Raw genomic sequence first — 14,950 nt, 5'->3', positions numbered from 1 at the left:
CTTCTGCAAAGTTTGCCAACAAAAAGCTGACATGCAAGACAAAACTTTAAGAAAATCAATGCCAAATAATTGTCCAAGCCATAAGAAAGAATAAACTTGCCAGTATGTTATGTTCTACCAACACTGTGGTGAGCTGTAAACCTAAAATCTAGGGGAACAAAACAGCTCTTATTGTGCATAGTAGGCTTTATATAACAGCAGGCAGCACAAATCATTTCTCTGCTGCAGTTCAATAGCTAGTCATTCCTTCTCTTCTATATTCAATTCTGCACCAGAGCCATGACTTAAATGCTATGCTGCTGTCAGTTAGTTGGCTGTCCTTTCCTGGGCTGCCAAAGGGGATGCTTACAAATGAAGCTATTGTCCCAGTAATCAGGCATCTCCTGGTGGGACAGTATATGATAAATTTTTAAGGACATGGCTGCAGCATAAAACGTGCTGTATTTTACATTAGACATTGTTACACAAGGTTGTTCTTCTTTTTCTTTACTTTTAAGATTTAAGTATTGTTGGACAACTAAAAAGTGTCGGAATTGTAGGAGACCCAAGGTGTACCTTGCAATGTAACACTGTAGGCATATGGATAATATCAACTATAAATTGCAAGGATACAGATAACCTAATTCCATTGAAGCAAGTCTAAAAGATATACTAAGTATTGACAGAGTTTATTAATTGGACTGTACTTGCCCTAAAAACATGGATTCCTTTTAATTCTGTTCCAGGGAAGTTTTTTAAATGCATTATCCAAAGCTAAACACCTTCCCATTTTTAAGGAAAGCAAAAAGCTATTGCTTGACATGTGTGTATGTTTTAACTGATATTTCAGGTACAAGCCTAACATATGAGATAGTTGCAAATTTCTCAAATAAAAGTGTTGAAAACCACAAGGGATAAAACTCATTTGAAAGTCAATATTTCTTTCAAAGAATATTGGTTCCAAACATGAAAGCAAGGCCCAGATACCTACTTTCTATCTCCATGGCAGCCACAGAATCTAGGTCTGGGTTCCACCAGTAACAACCCCTCCTCACAGTCTTAAAAGCAATTTTACCATAAGCCACTTTAGGAAAAATATTACTCACTGATTAAAAAATCTCTATTGTCAATCTCTATTGATCTTTCAAACAAAGAAATAAAGGCTGATCAACCTATTCAAGTAAAATGGATCATGATACAGAAATACAGAGGGTAACCTTTTATTCAGCCAGTGCTGGATGAAGGAAATAATACCATGGATTATGCTGCAAAAGTGCCATGGTATCAACTCCTGCAAGTCAGTGGATACAACAATTTTTCCCCCTTTGGGCTAGAAATAAGGCGATCTACTAGTTCTACGGTACTAAAGGAACATTTCCCAAATTTCTTTTTCCTGTAGAATGTTTTTTTGAATCATGAGTCACACCTACTGCAACTCTCAAACCTTCAAGTCCAAAGAATTTTCTTCCTAGGTCAGCATGTATTTCCGTAATGATATCGTGATTCTTGCCTTAGTGCTTTATAAAACTCTATTAAAATAATTTTGCTAATAAAATGTGGGTTTTTTTCTTCAGTATTTAACTTCCTCCCTTGCAGGCAGACCAGTCACTTCAAGTTTCTGATGTGAGACTTAACAGGAAGAGGGTCGTGCCTAAAACTGAGTGCTGATGGTCCAAACTGCTGCTGAAAGGCACAGGGGGAAAGAAAAAATTTTTTTTGGGTAGGACAAGAGTTTTTAAGTACTCAATAGATGCCAGCTCAAGTTTTCAGAAGACTTACAGCAAGACTATTTGCAGGGAATAACCTAAAACTTACACTCATTAATATCCTTAAGTTCCCTAGGGCATGTATACAAGCATAATCAGATATGGAGAAGCAGAAAACTGAATCCTTGCAAATTGTTACTTGAAAACAATTAGTTTTACCTACTTGGTAGGATTACCACCATGTTCTGTGACTCTAACCACAACATCTGGAAATTTTTAGAACTTCTAGTTCAATTTCTATTCAGCTTACTTTCAGGTTGACTTTATGGCTCAGTATTTTCTGACTAACATTTTCTTGTAGTCCTCTCACCAGCTGTATGGAAAGACACTCATTTCATTCTTGACTATTTTCCTATTGCTTTATGATGCTGAAAAATATACTGACAATAATAATCTGTCTTTTCTATTGCCAAACTGTCTGTCTGGCAAAAATTTCTTAACAATGTGTTCAGTTAAGATTTAAAAAGCAAAGATTTTCTCTGCATCAATAAGCAGAAAAATTATCTTGTGATTTTCCTCTACATATTTGCTACTCTGATTAAATCAGTAGATGCATCTTTGAATTCTCATGAGACTATCAAAGAGCTTGATAATGCAGTTACATGTGGGTTATAAAAGCCAAAATATTCTTTCAATAAGTGTTGAAATAAGTTTCATCAGTTCTTCTAGTTACTTCCCACATTTCTTAGCCATGTTCCCTACAAATAACGTATCTACAGACACACCACAAGTTTATAGAGATCCTGGCTTATTCATGTGAGTGGTCCAGGACAACTGAGTTGAAGGACATATGTCCATTTGGTTAAGCATGAAGTAAGACAAGAAGGGAAGAAATTTTTGAATAGACAACCTGTCTTTAATAATGAGTCTTCAGCATCAAATAGCAGCATATGAACACTCTTACTGACATTTTAGTTCAACATCTCAAATATGACAGACCAAAGACATAATTTATTAACAGTTGGCAGTCTGGCACTGACTGGGGTCCAACTTTTACTGCAGTGTGCTCTGATTTTTCTCTCTGTTCTTTCAGATTATTTTGACTTTCAGAAGAGGGAAGAGCTTTGTCATTTGCTAGTACACTACTCTAATTGCAGACTTACGCCTGACTGCATATTAAATACATTACTTAGACAATCAAAAAATATTTTTAAACATTACTGTAACAGGAAAAAAAATAGGTAGGAATAAGCAATCTTAGGCAAAGCTTAATTATTTTGTCTTATCTTCCTCTATCTTACAAGGATTCATGTTTTTGTCAGACTTCTCATTGTGTCCAGCTAGATTCAGTTTTGTATTTAAATTATTTTTAGGTAAGATTTCTCCCCAAATGTTTCAAGATGTTCAACCTTGAGATTGTGGCAACTACAGATCTTTCAAGAATAATTGCTAGTGAAATGCTACAATTCCTTTTTTACCCTCCCGAGATTAAAGTTTAAGCAATGTCTCACACAGAACAGTAGAATTGTAAAGTCAAATGAGGATATAAATGACAATCCCGAATTAGATAAGAAGTGAGACTGTATATGAACTCACTGTCCTAGCCAAGCAGAAAGGATCAGGTAAACAATCTCTCATGGGGCTTCAGATCCTGACAGGATGCATCATGGTATCTCAGTATTGCTTCATACATGTAGAAGGACCTAAATTACTTTAGAATTTTAGAAGTCTCTCTTTAGACTAAGAAAACACTTCTCCATTTTTGTGAGGAATCAAAGGGGAAAAAGTAAAGGTAAAGCTCAAACTACGCAGCAAAAGGGAATACAGGGAAAAAAGGATAACATTTCTTTCCTTCAGAAATCTCTCTTTTTTTTTTTTTTAATTATAGGGTATCAAAACTTTGGCTCCTATATCCTGAATTTGTCCTGCCACAAATTTACTGGCCAAACAGTTCTCAGATATTCTAGAAATGCCATGGGTTTTTATCCCTGAGCAGTAAAGAATAATAAAGGCAAGGGCAGATGAAATATACATGAGTGATAAATTCTGGATTTGCCACTCTGGCAGCATATTGCTTTTATGACTGAGATCCAGGTTACTTTAAGCCAGGCCATTTCAATTCAGTTTGCAGAAGAAAGACTGTTAACCTATTTTTCTATACTGATAGAATTTTTCTATATTGATAGATGAAACGGCTTTGAATCAACAAGTTTAGGACACTCTGATTTGATTTCATTTCATTTTACAGGGAGGGAGTAAAGAACATCACCAATGATTTGCAGTGAGGTGGATCAATACAAAACAGTAGGCCAGGTCCATTAAATGCTTGAGGTTCAGATATCTATGTTTGAAATGTCAAAGAGCACCACAAGAGTGAATGATACAGTGAACATATCAATTAAAATGCTTTGTTTTTATCAAGTGGTGGCAAGACATCAGTGCTTTTCTCATTCTTTCACTATTTATACTTGATTTTAATCTTTTTTTAATGGGTGTACCTTTTTATTTTTAATGAGAGATCTTAAGAAACATTCTTGGAAACATTTATCTGTAGTACACAGGAAGCAGGTTTATGAAGATCCTCTCACAATTCTGTTAACAAAGAAATTTTTTTTTGGCTGAGGCAGTATAATGCTTGAAAAATTTTACCTCAAACTTGTTTGTAATGGCCCAGCCTGCACACACAAAGACTAAGCTATCTACTCATGTACAAAAAAACCTAGGGAGCACCTAGACTAGTAAGTCTTGAGCTGAAGCCCAAGCTAATTTGATTATCAACTCTTTCTTTCAATTAAAAGTTTCAGGTCAGCAAAAATCTTTCTCAGATTTTCTTCCTCCAATTCATTTCTCAACTTCAGAAGCTTTAACAATTATCTGCTTTAATACAATATATTTTCCCCATCTTTCAGCAAAAAATGTGATGTTCACAAATATACTTGAACAGCAATTCAATGTTACATCATTATGAATATACCAGCTTTAGAAAGCCATGGCAGAAGGAGTTGCCAGTGAGGTGGCACAGTACAGTGTCACCCGTACTGTGATACAAGCAAGTAGAGTGACACAAGCAAAAAAGCTTCTGTTTTAGTACTCAACAAACCAGACATCAGCTCAATGAAGTCACACTCTGCCTAATTCAGGCAATATCAATATTTTGCATATGTCCAAGTGCCTGTGCTCAGCCGTCCATTCATTTTTCCATATGTACACAGTGTACTTACATCAACAATTGTTGTACACCCTCAGGAAGTAAGCCCTCCAAAAATTTGAATATATCACAAGGCTGCAGTCAGAACTGTCATCTATGAGCTAAAAAGCAGATCTCTGCTGCTAGTGGAATACAAGCTATGCATTAGAATCTGCACTGCAGATAAGGGATCTGTAGTAAAAACAGAAGAAATGCTGTCTTCATTAGTCCTATATATTATTTATTTTTAAACATTAACATATTCTTTCATCTGATAGAAGCTTTGAAACTAAGATTTAAATCTGATAAGTACACAGTTGAAAATATATATCCCAGCAAATATGGTTTTCAGTTAACTATTTTTACAATCATTGTCTTTTAATGGCATAGCATATATAAAAATGTTGGATTTTAAATTGATCTTGTTTCACACTAATATTGCAAATTAAACCTGATTTGAATATACTGGAAACATACAGTTCTTATACAACAGAGGAATCCAATGATACATGTATGAGTGTATAAAGAAATATATATACGTGTGTATATACACACACACAAAGATTTTGGAAGTTCCTCTCATATGCAAAGATTTTTTAAGTATTTCTCTATGTTACATGGTCTCTTGACAAGTCAGTGTGTACTTCCACACTTTTACAGTAAAAATACACTGCCTTGAAGTACAGAGATTGTACAAGTAGCAGAGATATTAAGAGATGGAAAAGATCTCAGCCATTCAGTACATCTTCCAGATGATACAAGATTATTGCCTGCATCATGTTTTTCTTGTTTGTCTAAGTCTAGCTAAGTATCCTTCCACCATATGTTACAGATTATTACACTTCCTAATGGACATCACTCAACTTTTCACTTTACAGACAGAAGTTTCCTATTCTTTAAGTCATCCTCATCTCTCACTTTATTCTTTTGTGTTACTCAATCTCTTCAGTAACAGAGATGCTGTAGCCTTTTCTTTCTTTCTTTCTTTCTTTCTTTCTTTCTTTCTTTCTTTCTTTCTTTCTTTCTTTCTTTCTTTCTTTCTTTCTTTCTTTTCTTTTCTTTTCTTTTCTTTTCTTTTCTTTTCTTTTCTTTTCTTTTCTTTTCTTTTCTTTTCTTTTCTTTTCTTTTCTTTTCTTTTCTTTCTCTTTCCTCATCCCTCCACCACTTTCCTTTTATCTGTGTCATCATTCAGGGCTTTCTTCTATTCCTTTCAAGTCTTTCACAGTCTGTGCCCTGGCCACCCTGCCATTTTTCATTCAATGAAAGTGGATACACTTTCTTCCAATCAACACATGGTGATGGTCTTCAGCACCAAATTAATAATTTTTTCAAAGGTTTTTATGCTTTCTGTCTTCCTGGATACTCCCTTTTTTTAGCTCACTTGGAATGTGCTTCACACAAACAGAAAATCCTCATAATTTCCCTCCTTTAAGCACTCTTTTATTGCCACACATAAAAGGTAGCAAGGAGAAGGGCTGTGCTGATTGATATAATTGCCTTGTGTGCCACTACTCTCTTTATTATCCTCTATCACCATATTCCTCTCTCTCACACCATTTTTGAAAACCTATGGCCCCTGTTGCCTCTTAACCATTAAGCTTTTTGGAATAAGGTCAAATTTTTGGTGCTTTCCTCACCGATTTCCTGGGCAGCAATCAAGGCTGCTATACACCATGTCAATACAAAATAGAAATATTAATTATTAATATTCATTGACCACTTATATTTGGAAACTTTTGCATACAAGTCATGCTTATCATTCACTATAAGCAAGACAAAATGCCTCATCCCACTGACAGCAATAAGATATTTCTAATCATCCTAAATTATAATCTTCGTACATAATCTAATGAGGTAGAACCTTGTTAGTTATCTTCTTTTACTTTTCTTGCACTTATATCCAGTACTGCAGACCTTTTGAGGTGATTTGCCAATTCCTTGTGGCTCCATATTAACTATATTCAGTCTTCTAACCTGAACATCCCCCCTAGTTTAGGTAGAGGAAACCCAGCATATAAAATATTAGAAATTAATCATTATTAACATTAAAAGTGTTTGTAGAAACATTTTTTCCTCCCAGCCTAAAAGAAAATCTAATGAGAGGCATTAATAGCAGCACCTCTGCTTCCCCCAGAGAATCTGGAAGTGACCAGTGTCAGATGTAAGTGAATATTTTTTTTTATTAGGTATGGGAAACTTTCATGAAAGAAACTCTAGCTGGACTAGCAGTGTAGGTGCTGCTTGGACTTCCCACAAGTATTGCTATTCACATACCATCACATCAGTTGACACTACTCAACTCTGAAGCTGATGGATCAAATAATTATCTTTCATTCAGGTTAAATATAATTAAACTTATTGCACGAACTAAGATATGTGAACAAGAGTGAATCACTTTCCAAGATTATTACACATGCAGGGAATTTCATTTGAGGAGTATGCAGTAACATGAGAGTCAGACTTGAGTAAGGTTATATGGTAATTTGGAATAGAAGGAAACTAGAGAGATATAAAACCATTCAAAAAAGTTTGTGTAAAATCAGCAAGGGATCTTACCCATGTCATGGCCTTGATTGAAAAGGCTAGAATAAAAGCCCTGGGAGAGAGTGTTTTGGGGCAGAGTACTAGGAAGAGCAAGTCTGGAATCATAGGGATCATAGGGAAATAATCTCCAATTGTTGTTTCTCCCATGTTCAAAAAACCAAAGCTTCACACACTGTAAAGTGTGGCACAGAGATAACATAAGCAGAATAACTGAGTTGGCATGAAGCTCCATCTAGGCAAAGTCACTCCCTTGGGATTAACAGGATCCCATTAAAAAATAACTAACTTCTTTTCTTCTTTCCTTTTTTGTTTTTGTTTTTTTATTTCTTTTTAATGAAACACATTGCACATCACAATCAGCATTGGCCAGCCCCTGAGGATGTTGTGAGTGACAATACTATGTCATATTACATGGTTTACAGTGCTTAGCACAATGTGGCCCTCAACCCTGGAGGAGGCTTCCAGATACTACCTAAGGACAAATAAATTATAACAAATACATGTAAATAAACAGTCATTTAACGGTAGTAGAAACACATTGTTATGCTTTCTCCATCTTAAAAACCTTCACTAAAAAGTATTTTGAACCATTTGCAAGGTTTTCTTCTTTCTTTCCCTATGAACAATATCAAAGAGACATGCCAGAAGATGCTGCTTAGGCTATCATGTCATATTTCCTGTGACCCCAAGGGAATGCTTTATTTTCTGGCCCTTCCACAGCTGGGGGCAGGGTGGCTTGCAGGATTTAGCAGGAAGGGCAGAAAGCACTTTGAATATTGCTTTTCTTTTTTTTAATTTTACACTGCATATTGCCTCATGCTCACTTGTCTAAAGATGCAATATGCAGAGCCACTATATCATAGTTTCAATATGACACATTGTGAACCTTCTGGCTTCCAGTCCAGGAGCCAAATGGCATTGTGTATTCCCTCCATTTGGCCTCATTTTCATCTTCCCCCTTTGCACCCAGGCTGACAAGAGGAACATATGAAGCTTTGTCTCGCTGCTGCATCTTGACCTTGACCTTACAGCTTTAGAAAAGGGTACTTGCCTGCGCAGGGCTGCTATTGTCCGCAGCCGGGTCCCACTTTCTTTTGACATTAAACGAGTAAAAGGCCACGTGACAGAGTCCCTTTGCAGCCCCAATATTTCTGTCCTGCTTTCTCCTTTGCAAATGTTTTTGTACTGACTTTTTTTTTTTTTTTTTCCCCCCCTCGGGTCAGGCTTACAGCATCTTTTGCTTTTTTTTTTTTCTGCCTCTGTTGTTCCTATCCCCCTCTCCTTTTCCTGCACACACACACACACACACGCGAGCGCGCACGCACGCAGACACACGCACAGACACACACACACACAGAGGAAAATCTATATGTGTCAGACATTCAGCAAGGGAAAGACAAAGGCACTGAGTTAATTACCCATCATTTACTGCTGCTGAGAAGAACAGATGGTAGCAGGCGATATGTAAATGGCAAGGGGCAGTGAATTATTCGATTTTTTTAGATTAATCGTCGATGACAAAGGAAGTGATTACAAGCTGTGACATTTATACAAATGTATAAAGTACATAATGCTAGAAAAAAAAAAGGGCGTAATATTATTATGAGTATGTCAGGCATGTGAACACCATTGTCATAATACAAAGCAACACATTTTGTGAGATCCAAGGATCTGCTTTTCTTTGATTTGCAAACTTTAGTAAGTCCTAGCCTCTGGAAATATATATTTCCCAAAATGAATCCACGCCTGACAATCATGAAAAAAAAAAGGTTTGGGTGCTTTTGCATATTTCCCACAATGCATAACTCTGCCTAGTCTCAACAGTAGAGCTTATGAAGGATGAAGCTGATGTCGAATCAGTGTGGACTGTAAAATAGAAAAAGGTGCTAATAAAACACATAGACAGGAAATGGAAAATAAAAGGAAAGGTGATGTTTAAGCTGACAGGCCCTCTGCGAGGACAGGAGGGCAAACAATGAGGTGGAAGTGAAGACAGAAGAGAGTACTGTTTGTTTACTGCATGTCTGAAAAACAATCATTTTAGAGACTTTGAAGGTCAGAATGACATAATTTCCAGGCCAGGCCTTGCTGTTTTTACACAAACATCCAACCTGCTCATCCTCAAGGTAGTCTACTGTATTTTCTGCTGTATAAATAATTAATTGGTACATGAGGAAAACAGATGCTTTCTTTTGCAGATCATAGAAACCGCTCTATCATCAAAATGTCTTCAATCACCTAATTATTAAATCTATACGGTGCTAATAATACAGATGGGAGATGAAGCCAGCGAGCTGCAAATTTTTTTCCCATTGAAGCATCCCAATCTACTGCATCCCTTGTTTCACATCTTGAAGTGAACTACTCTCTGTAACATCAGCAAGGCAAATAGAGGGGAGAGTTTGGTGGCAAGCTTATTTATCCTCCTCAGAAATATTTTCCAATCAAGCAAGGCAAAACATCACCAAAAATTACTGTGAAACACTCCACTGTTGTGCGTGCTTTGTTGATTATAGAGGGGTGAGGGAGGGACAGAATAACAGTCTATTAGTCATCAGTGCTGGGTAGTACATTTAAATCTAACAATCTATTTCATAGTAATATTTCCTCAGGAATAAAGTGCTGGCTGTACCAACCTGCCCTGAAGAAAGAGAAGAATAAAATGCTATAGCACACCAGTATTTCCAGTGTGGTATTATTGAAAGCCAAATACTCAAGATAAGCACCAACAGCTGAGCTATTGGTTTCTAAGCTGTTTTTCTTTTTCTTTCTTTTAAATAACGTTACTTCCATGAGATGCAGTTAATGCAATAAGGTAGTTTCCACTCTGTTCATTGGTGCATATGCAAGGTTGGTTAGTACATTTGTCTTTCCCTAAGCAAACATAGCATGGACCCCAGAATAAAAACACATATGCAGTTATTGAAACAATTGAGCTGTATCCATTTCTCCTGACTGGAGACACTAAACCGAAAGCATCCCAAATCAGTTCACATTGCACATATCATGTTATCTACTTATTTCCTTGGGATGGGGGGAATTAAAGTTGTAACCTCGAGATGGGGAAAGACAGTCATTTCTCTCTTACAAGGCTAGAAATCAGAAGAAGATTCTCCCTTCCTGAAAATTAAAGAGAAGGAAAACATTCTTCCAATTGAGGAACAGTGAATGGGATATGACATTGTGAAAATATCTAGGTAAGTGTCAACAGCAGTATTTCTTAACCCTCTCTGGATAAGATGAAATGGTTCCAGTGAGAAAATCCTCACTCCCTCCTCCTCCCCCACCTTAAACAAAGGATGGATGATTTATGACATGGGCATGAGCATATACAGCTTTCTTGTACCTATAGATTCATATTTATGAGATTTTTTAAAAAACATCATAGGTAGACCATACATTATTGCAGACTTTCCATTATTAAAGTGTTATGGATTCCAAAGGATAAAAAACAACATCAAGAGGGAAACATATGTTTTTATTTGGAGAAAATGGCTGAATCTGAATCTGCACCATATCTAGACATCTATTTGTATACATTGCTGCAACACAACAAATTCATGAGGGAAGAGAAAATAAAATATCCATGTATTTCTACGCTTTCCACTGCTTTGGAGATATTTATTTATGAAAACCACAGGTAGTCATTATTTATAGTCCTGATCTTTTCGTGCTTTCTTTTTTATTTTTTTTTTTTTTTACTAAAACAAAAATGAAATTGGAATTGATTTTTTGAGGGACATTTATACTGAAAGCAGGATCATTTTGTATTTTCGCAAGTTGAAGTCTGTATTCATTACTACGAAAAAATGTAAGACCAGCAAGCTAAAGTATTTTCATTTGCAGCCCATATTTCTTTTATAGGAAGCTTGTCACTGCACCATTGCATAAAAATGGAATTTAAACTATGCTTGCACAATAAAATGAACTTCAGTGCACTGTTTTCATACACACTGAAATTATACACCAGATATATATTTTTCTTATGCATGTATGCATGTATGTATGTAAACACACATTTGTCTAGAGAGGGTTTTTTGCTTGGCTAGCTGTAGAGTTCGTGTTTAGGCAAGCACGCCTAACAATCACAGTCTCCCATTAAGAATATATGCATATATAATATTTATATGCAGATGTGTATGCTTGCCATCATGCATCTACAAGCATGTTTGTTAGTACTGCTTTCATTTTTTCATTCCAGTGCCGTCCACATTAAAATAAAGTGGAATTTCATCTGCTGTGCATTGTAGAATGTATACACTGCAGTCTATCTAACCTGTGAAAGTAGGATATGCTGGGAGACCAGCATCTTTCCAGTCCAGGGAAATGGGGAATAATAATTAAAAAGTGGAATGGGAAGGCCTATTGTGGCAGTGAAGAGGTGAGTCAGAGCATCAAGACCTTGTTTAGTGAGAGAGGTCAGGCACTGGATAGCAGTTAAACACCCCAGAAAGACTCTAGGTTATTTTTCTTTATTGTATGGCCTCCTACAGCTGAGCCAGTAATATGTTCAATCTTAAGTGGGAGATAATAAAGACCCTAACTAGCTAAGAAACCAAATATTTTCCCTTAAGTCACTTTCCTGTTTATTAGCACAGATTTTCATTTTTTCATTAACATGCACATCTATCTTTGTGTGTTACGCTTAACATACATTGTAAGAGTAAATATGACTAAAAAATATTTGGTAAAGGAGTTACAGACATAAAATTTTATTTTTGGTAGGCTTTAAACATTGCAGGTCATTTAAAATTATCACACTGTTAATATCTTATTCCTAAAACACCTCCCAGTGCTCTGGACTGTGCCTTTCTGAAAGCAGATAAGCAAGTCCCCCATCATCAGTATTCCAAAACACCAAAACAAACCAACAGCAAAACAGATAGAGTAACACCTAAACGATGTCCCTTTAGGCATTTATTTCAATGCACTTCAGCTGACTCCACTTTTATATAGGTTATAGGATTTACTATAGCAACCTTACCACCCTCTCCAAAAAAGTCTAGCTCCCCCTCCTTAGTGACTTAAATCAAACCAATAGAGCCCTCTATTGGTAAAATCCCAAATAGCTACCGAAGTTTCTTTGCAGCAGGGAGCTTATGCCATCATGTTCCAGCTAAAGTCAATGGCAGATGTTTTTAGACTTAGACTGCGTTAGCAAAAGGCCCGGAGAGAAAAGGTTTGTGCTATCCCCCAAGTATGAAATTTCATCTTTCTTCTTATTGCAACTGTCCTATGCAAGTCGTATTTTTGAAATTTGAGCACATCATCACCACATAAACCTGTAACACACTTAAGAGCACTTTGTTCTCCTCAAAAACATTTCATTTTTTGGAAAGGATGCAAATATATTACACCTGGCCCTGATTCAATATTTCTGCTTTGATAAGTACAGGATTTTGACTCGACTCTCAGAAGGTTTTTGGGACATCGTCTTCTGTACAGTCCTACAAATTAATTAAGGCCTTGGGTACATTATAATTAAGAGGCCTCAGGCCAAGTCACCACAGCAACCTAAAGATGCATTACTTTTTTCATTAATAGATGAGAGAGTGTATCAGGAATGGAAGTTATTTCTGCAAAGAAATGCAATGAGCTGAAACAAGACAGTCTTTGCAGAGGAGGACTGCTAGAGACTTCAGAGTGATTTTTCTCAGTTCAGACAGCCAGCGTTGAAAACAAACATTGATAAGTCCTTATGATTTGGCCCATAATTTTAATCTCATAGTCCATATTTCACAGCTCAGTTCATGACAAAACTGTTGCTTGTAGTCACGGGGATCCAAGTACTTAAAGGTGCTATTGACTTCATGGATGCCTTCTTGGGGCAAGCTGGAGGGAGGAAGAGATTTGGAGGAAGATAGACTCTAATAAATGTCTGGGTTCTGCTGAGGTAACTGTCCATATCTTGGCTTTAACATAGTGGGATTTCATGGCTCCCTTACCTATTTCTGTATTTACATAAAATATTTAAGATTAGTGCTCTGTGATCATGAAGTGGTTGCATTTACTGCTTAATTATTAAGGAAAGACACTGGCCTATCCAAAGTTGAAAATTATCATTTATATTTTCTATACTAAGAACAAAGGCATGAAAGCTGATTTAGGGCTGCCACTGTGAATCCACAGTGTGGCTAGACATCTCCTCCAGCTTTTTGGAAATGGGACCTGGTAGAGGAACATGTTTTTCCCCAGACTTAAATGGAAGGAGGCTGGTGCACACCAGCGACTAACCCAGATATGGAGATGAGGCATTACCACATCCAACATCCAAGCTAAAAATCTTGGAGCCTTCCTGGGTCTCAGAGTTCAGACATAGTCTAAGGTCAAGGTCACAGGGGAAGGTTTTAGCGAATGCAGCTCCTGAAAACAGAAAATGAAGTCTGGTGCTTCTGACTGTTTGGCAGCCCACATGGCCTCTGGCTCCTTCTGCCAGTCCCACATGGTCTAGTCATGTTCTCATTGAGTCCAGAACCTTTCTGAAAGTCAGCATCAGTTTTTCCAGCTGTCTGTGAAGTTGATCTGATACGTGGAGGTCTGTCCTATACCTGCACTAGGGCTGCATGGGAAATATTAAACCAGCAGCAAACTCATCCATCTTCATCCTGTGTAAGTCATTCCTTCCTCCTTTCATGTCACTCATACTCTACCCTCAAGGTCCAATCATCTTCTTTCACCAGTTTCCTCCATGGCTGTTGCTCTTTTTCTGCTTTCTGTGGGCAAGAACGGAAAAAAAAATATTGTATGAACAATTCTAAATATACAAATTATGTACAAAAATCAAATTGCTGAAAAAGGTGCAGAAGCTTCTTTCATTTTTAAATTTTTTTATTTTACTTGTATGAATTCTATTGAGCAGCAAGAATTAAAATAAGCCTTGGATTCTCAATATATTAAATTGTGCACAAATAATGCCTTCTTTCAAGTTAAGTTTGGGTTGTTGCATTTCCAATGTCTTCCAATCACCTTTCTGTGTGACACAAAGATTAACTAGTTCTAAAAGGTCATGGCATCTACCAGAAAAGGTGACACTGTCAAAACAAGAGAAGTCCCTCACTGGATATTTTCTGTCCTCCTTCCCTAATAATTGATGAACTTCCATGTATGTTCTGCGTGACATATAACTGTATAACTGTGTGACTAAGTGGGGATTCTTTCAATTCTATTTTGGACATACAAAGCCCTTTTATACTTCTGTCTGAGTACTCAGATATGTCTGTAAGAATTACATGAGAAAGTATGAGGGGAAGAGTAGAAGAGGAAAAAGTCCATGTGAACTGTAAGTCAACAAATCAGTTTACTACTTTGCTTATCAGGTCTTGCAAGTGCTGCTTCAGTCTAAGCAAGTTTCTCTGCATTTCCCTGGGCGTGGGATCTCCCCTGCTCTGCTTGGCAGCACAAGGGATGTGATCAAAAAGGGAAAGAGAGCAGGACCTGAACTGACGTGTCTCATTGCATTTTTCCTCTTTGCCTTCGATGCTATATATTGATTTTCCTTTCTACATTTGCCAGACAAAATAATGGCCCTAAAGAT

The 14,950-nt window shown here is 36.8% G+C and overlaps 1 protein-coding gene across 2 annotated transcripts in view; it reads right to left on the bottom strand.

Annotated features, from left to right (window-relative positions):
• Window positions 1–10,875: 10,875 nt before the first annotated feature.
• LOC148225466 (uncharacterized) overlaps window positions 10,876–14,950 on the bottom strand; it is an 86,150-nt gene continuing 82,075 nt past the window's right edge. For both annotated transcript variants that reach the window (XR_015807538.1, XM_088175541.1), the window contains exon 3: window positions 10,876–14,129. Coding sequence is in view for 1 of the 2 variants with exons in the window: in XM_088175541.1 (XP_088031667.1) it covers window positions 14,052–14,129 (78 nt within the window). In the remaining variant the exon portion in view is untranslated. The remainder of the gene's footprint in view (window positions 14,130–14,950) is intronic.

The sequence above is a fragment of the Sturnus vulgaris genome, chromosome 1 (genome assembly GCF_052056855.1).
Source record: "Sturnus vulgaris isolate bStuVul1 chromosome 1, bStuVul1.hap1, whole genome shotgun sequence".
NCBI lineage: Eukaryota > Metazoa > Chordata > Aves > Passeriformes > Sturnidae > Sturnus > Sturnus vulgaris.
The sequence above is the reverse complement of the archived record's forward strand: the minus strand, read 5'-3'. Positions and strand labels throughout refer to the sequence as shown.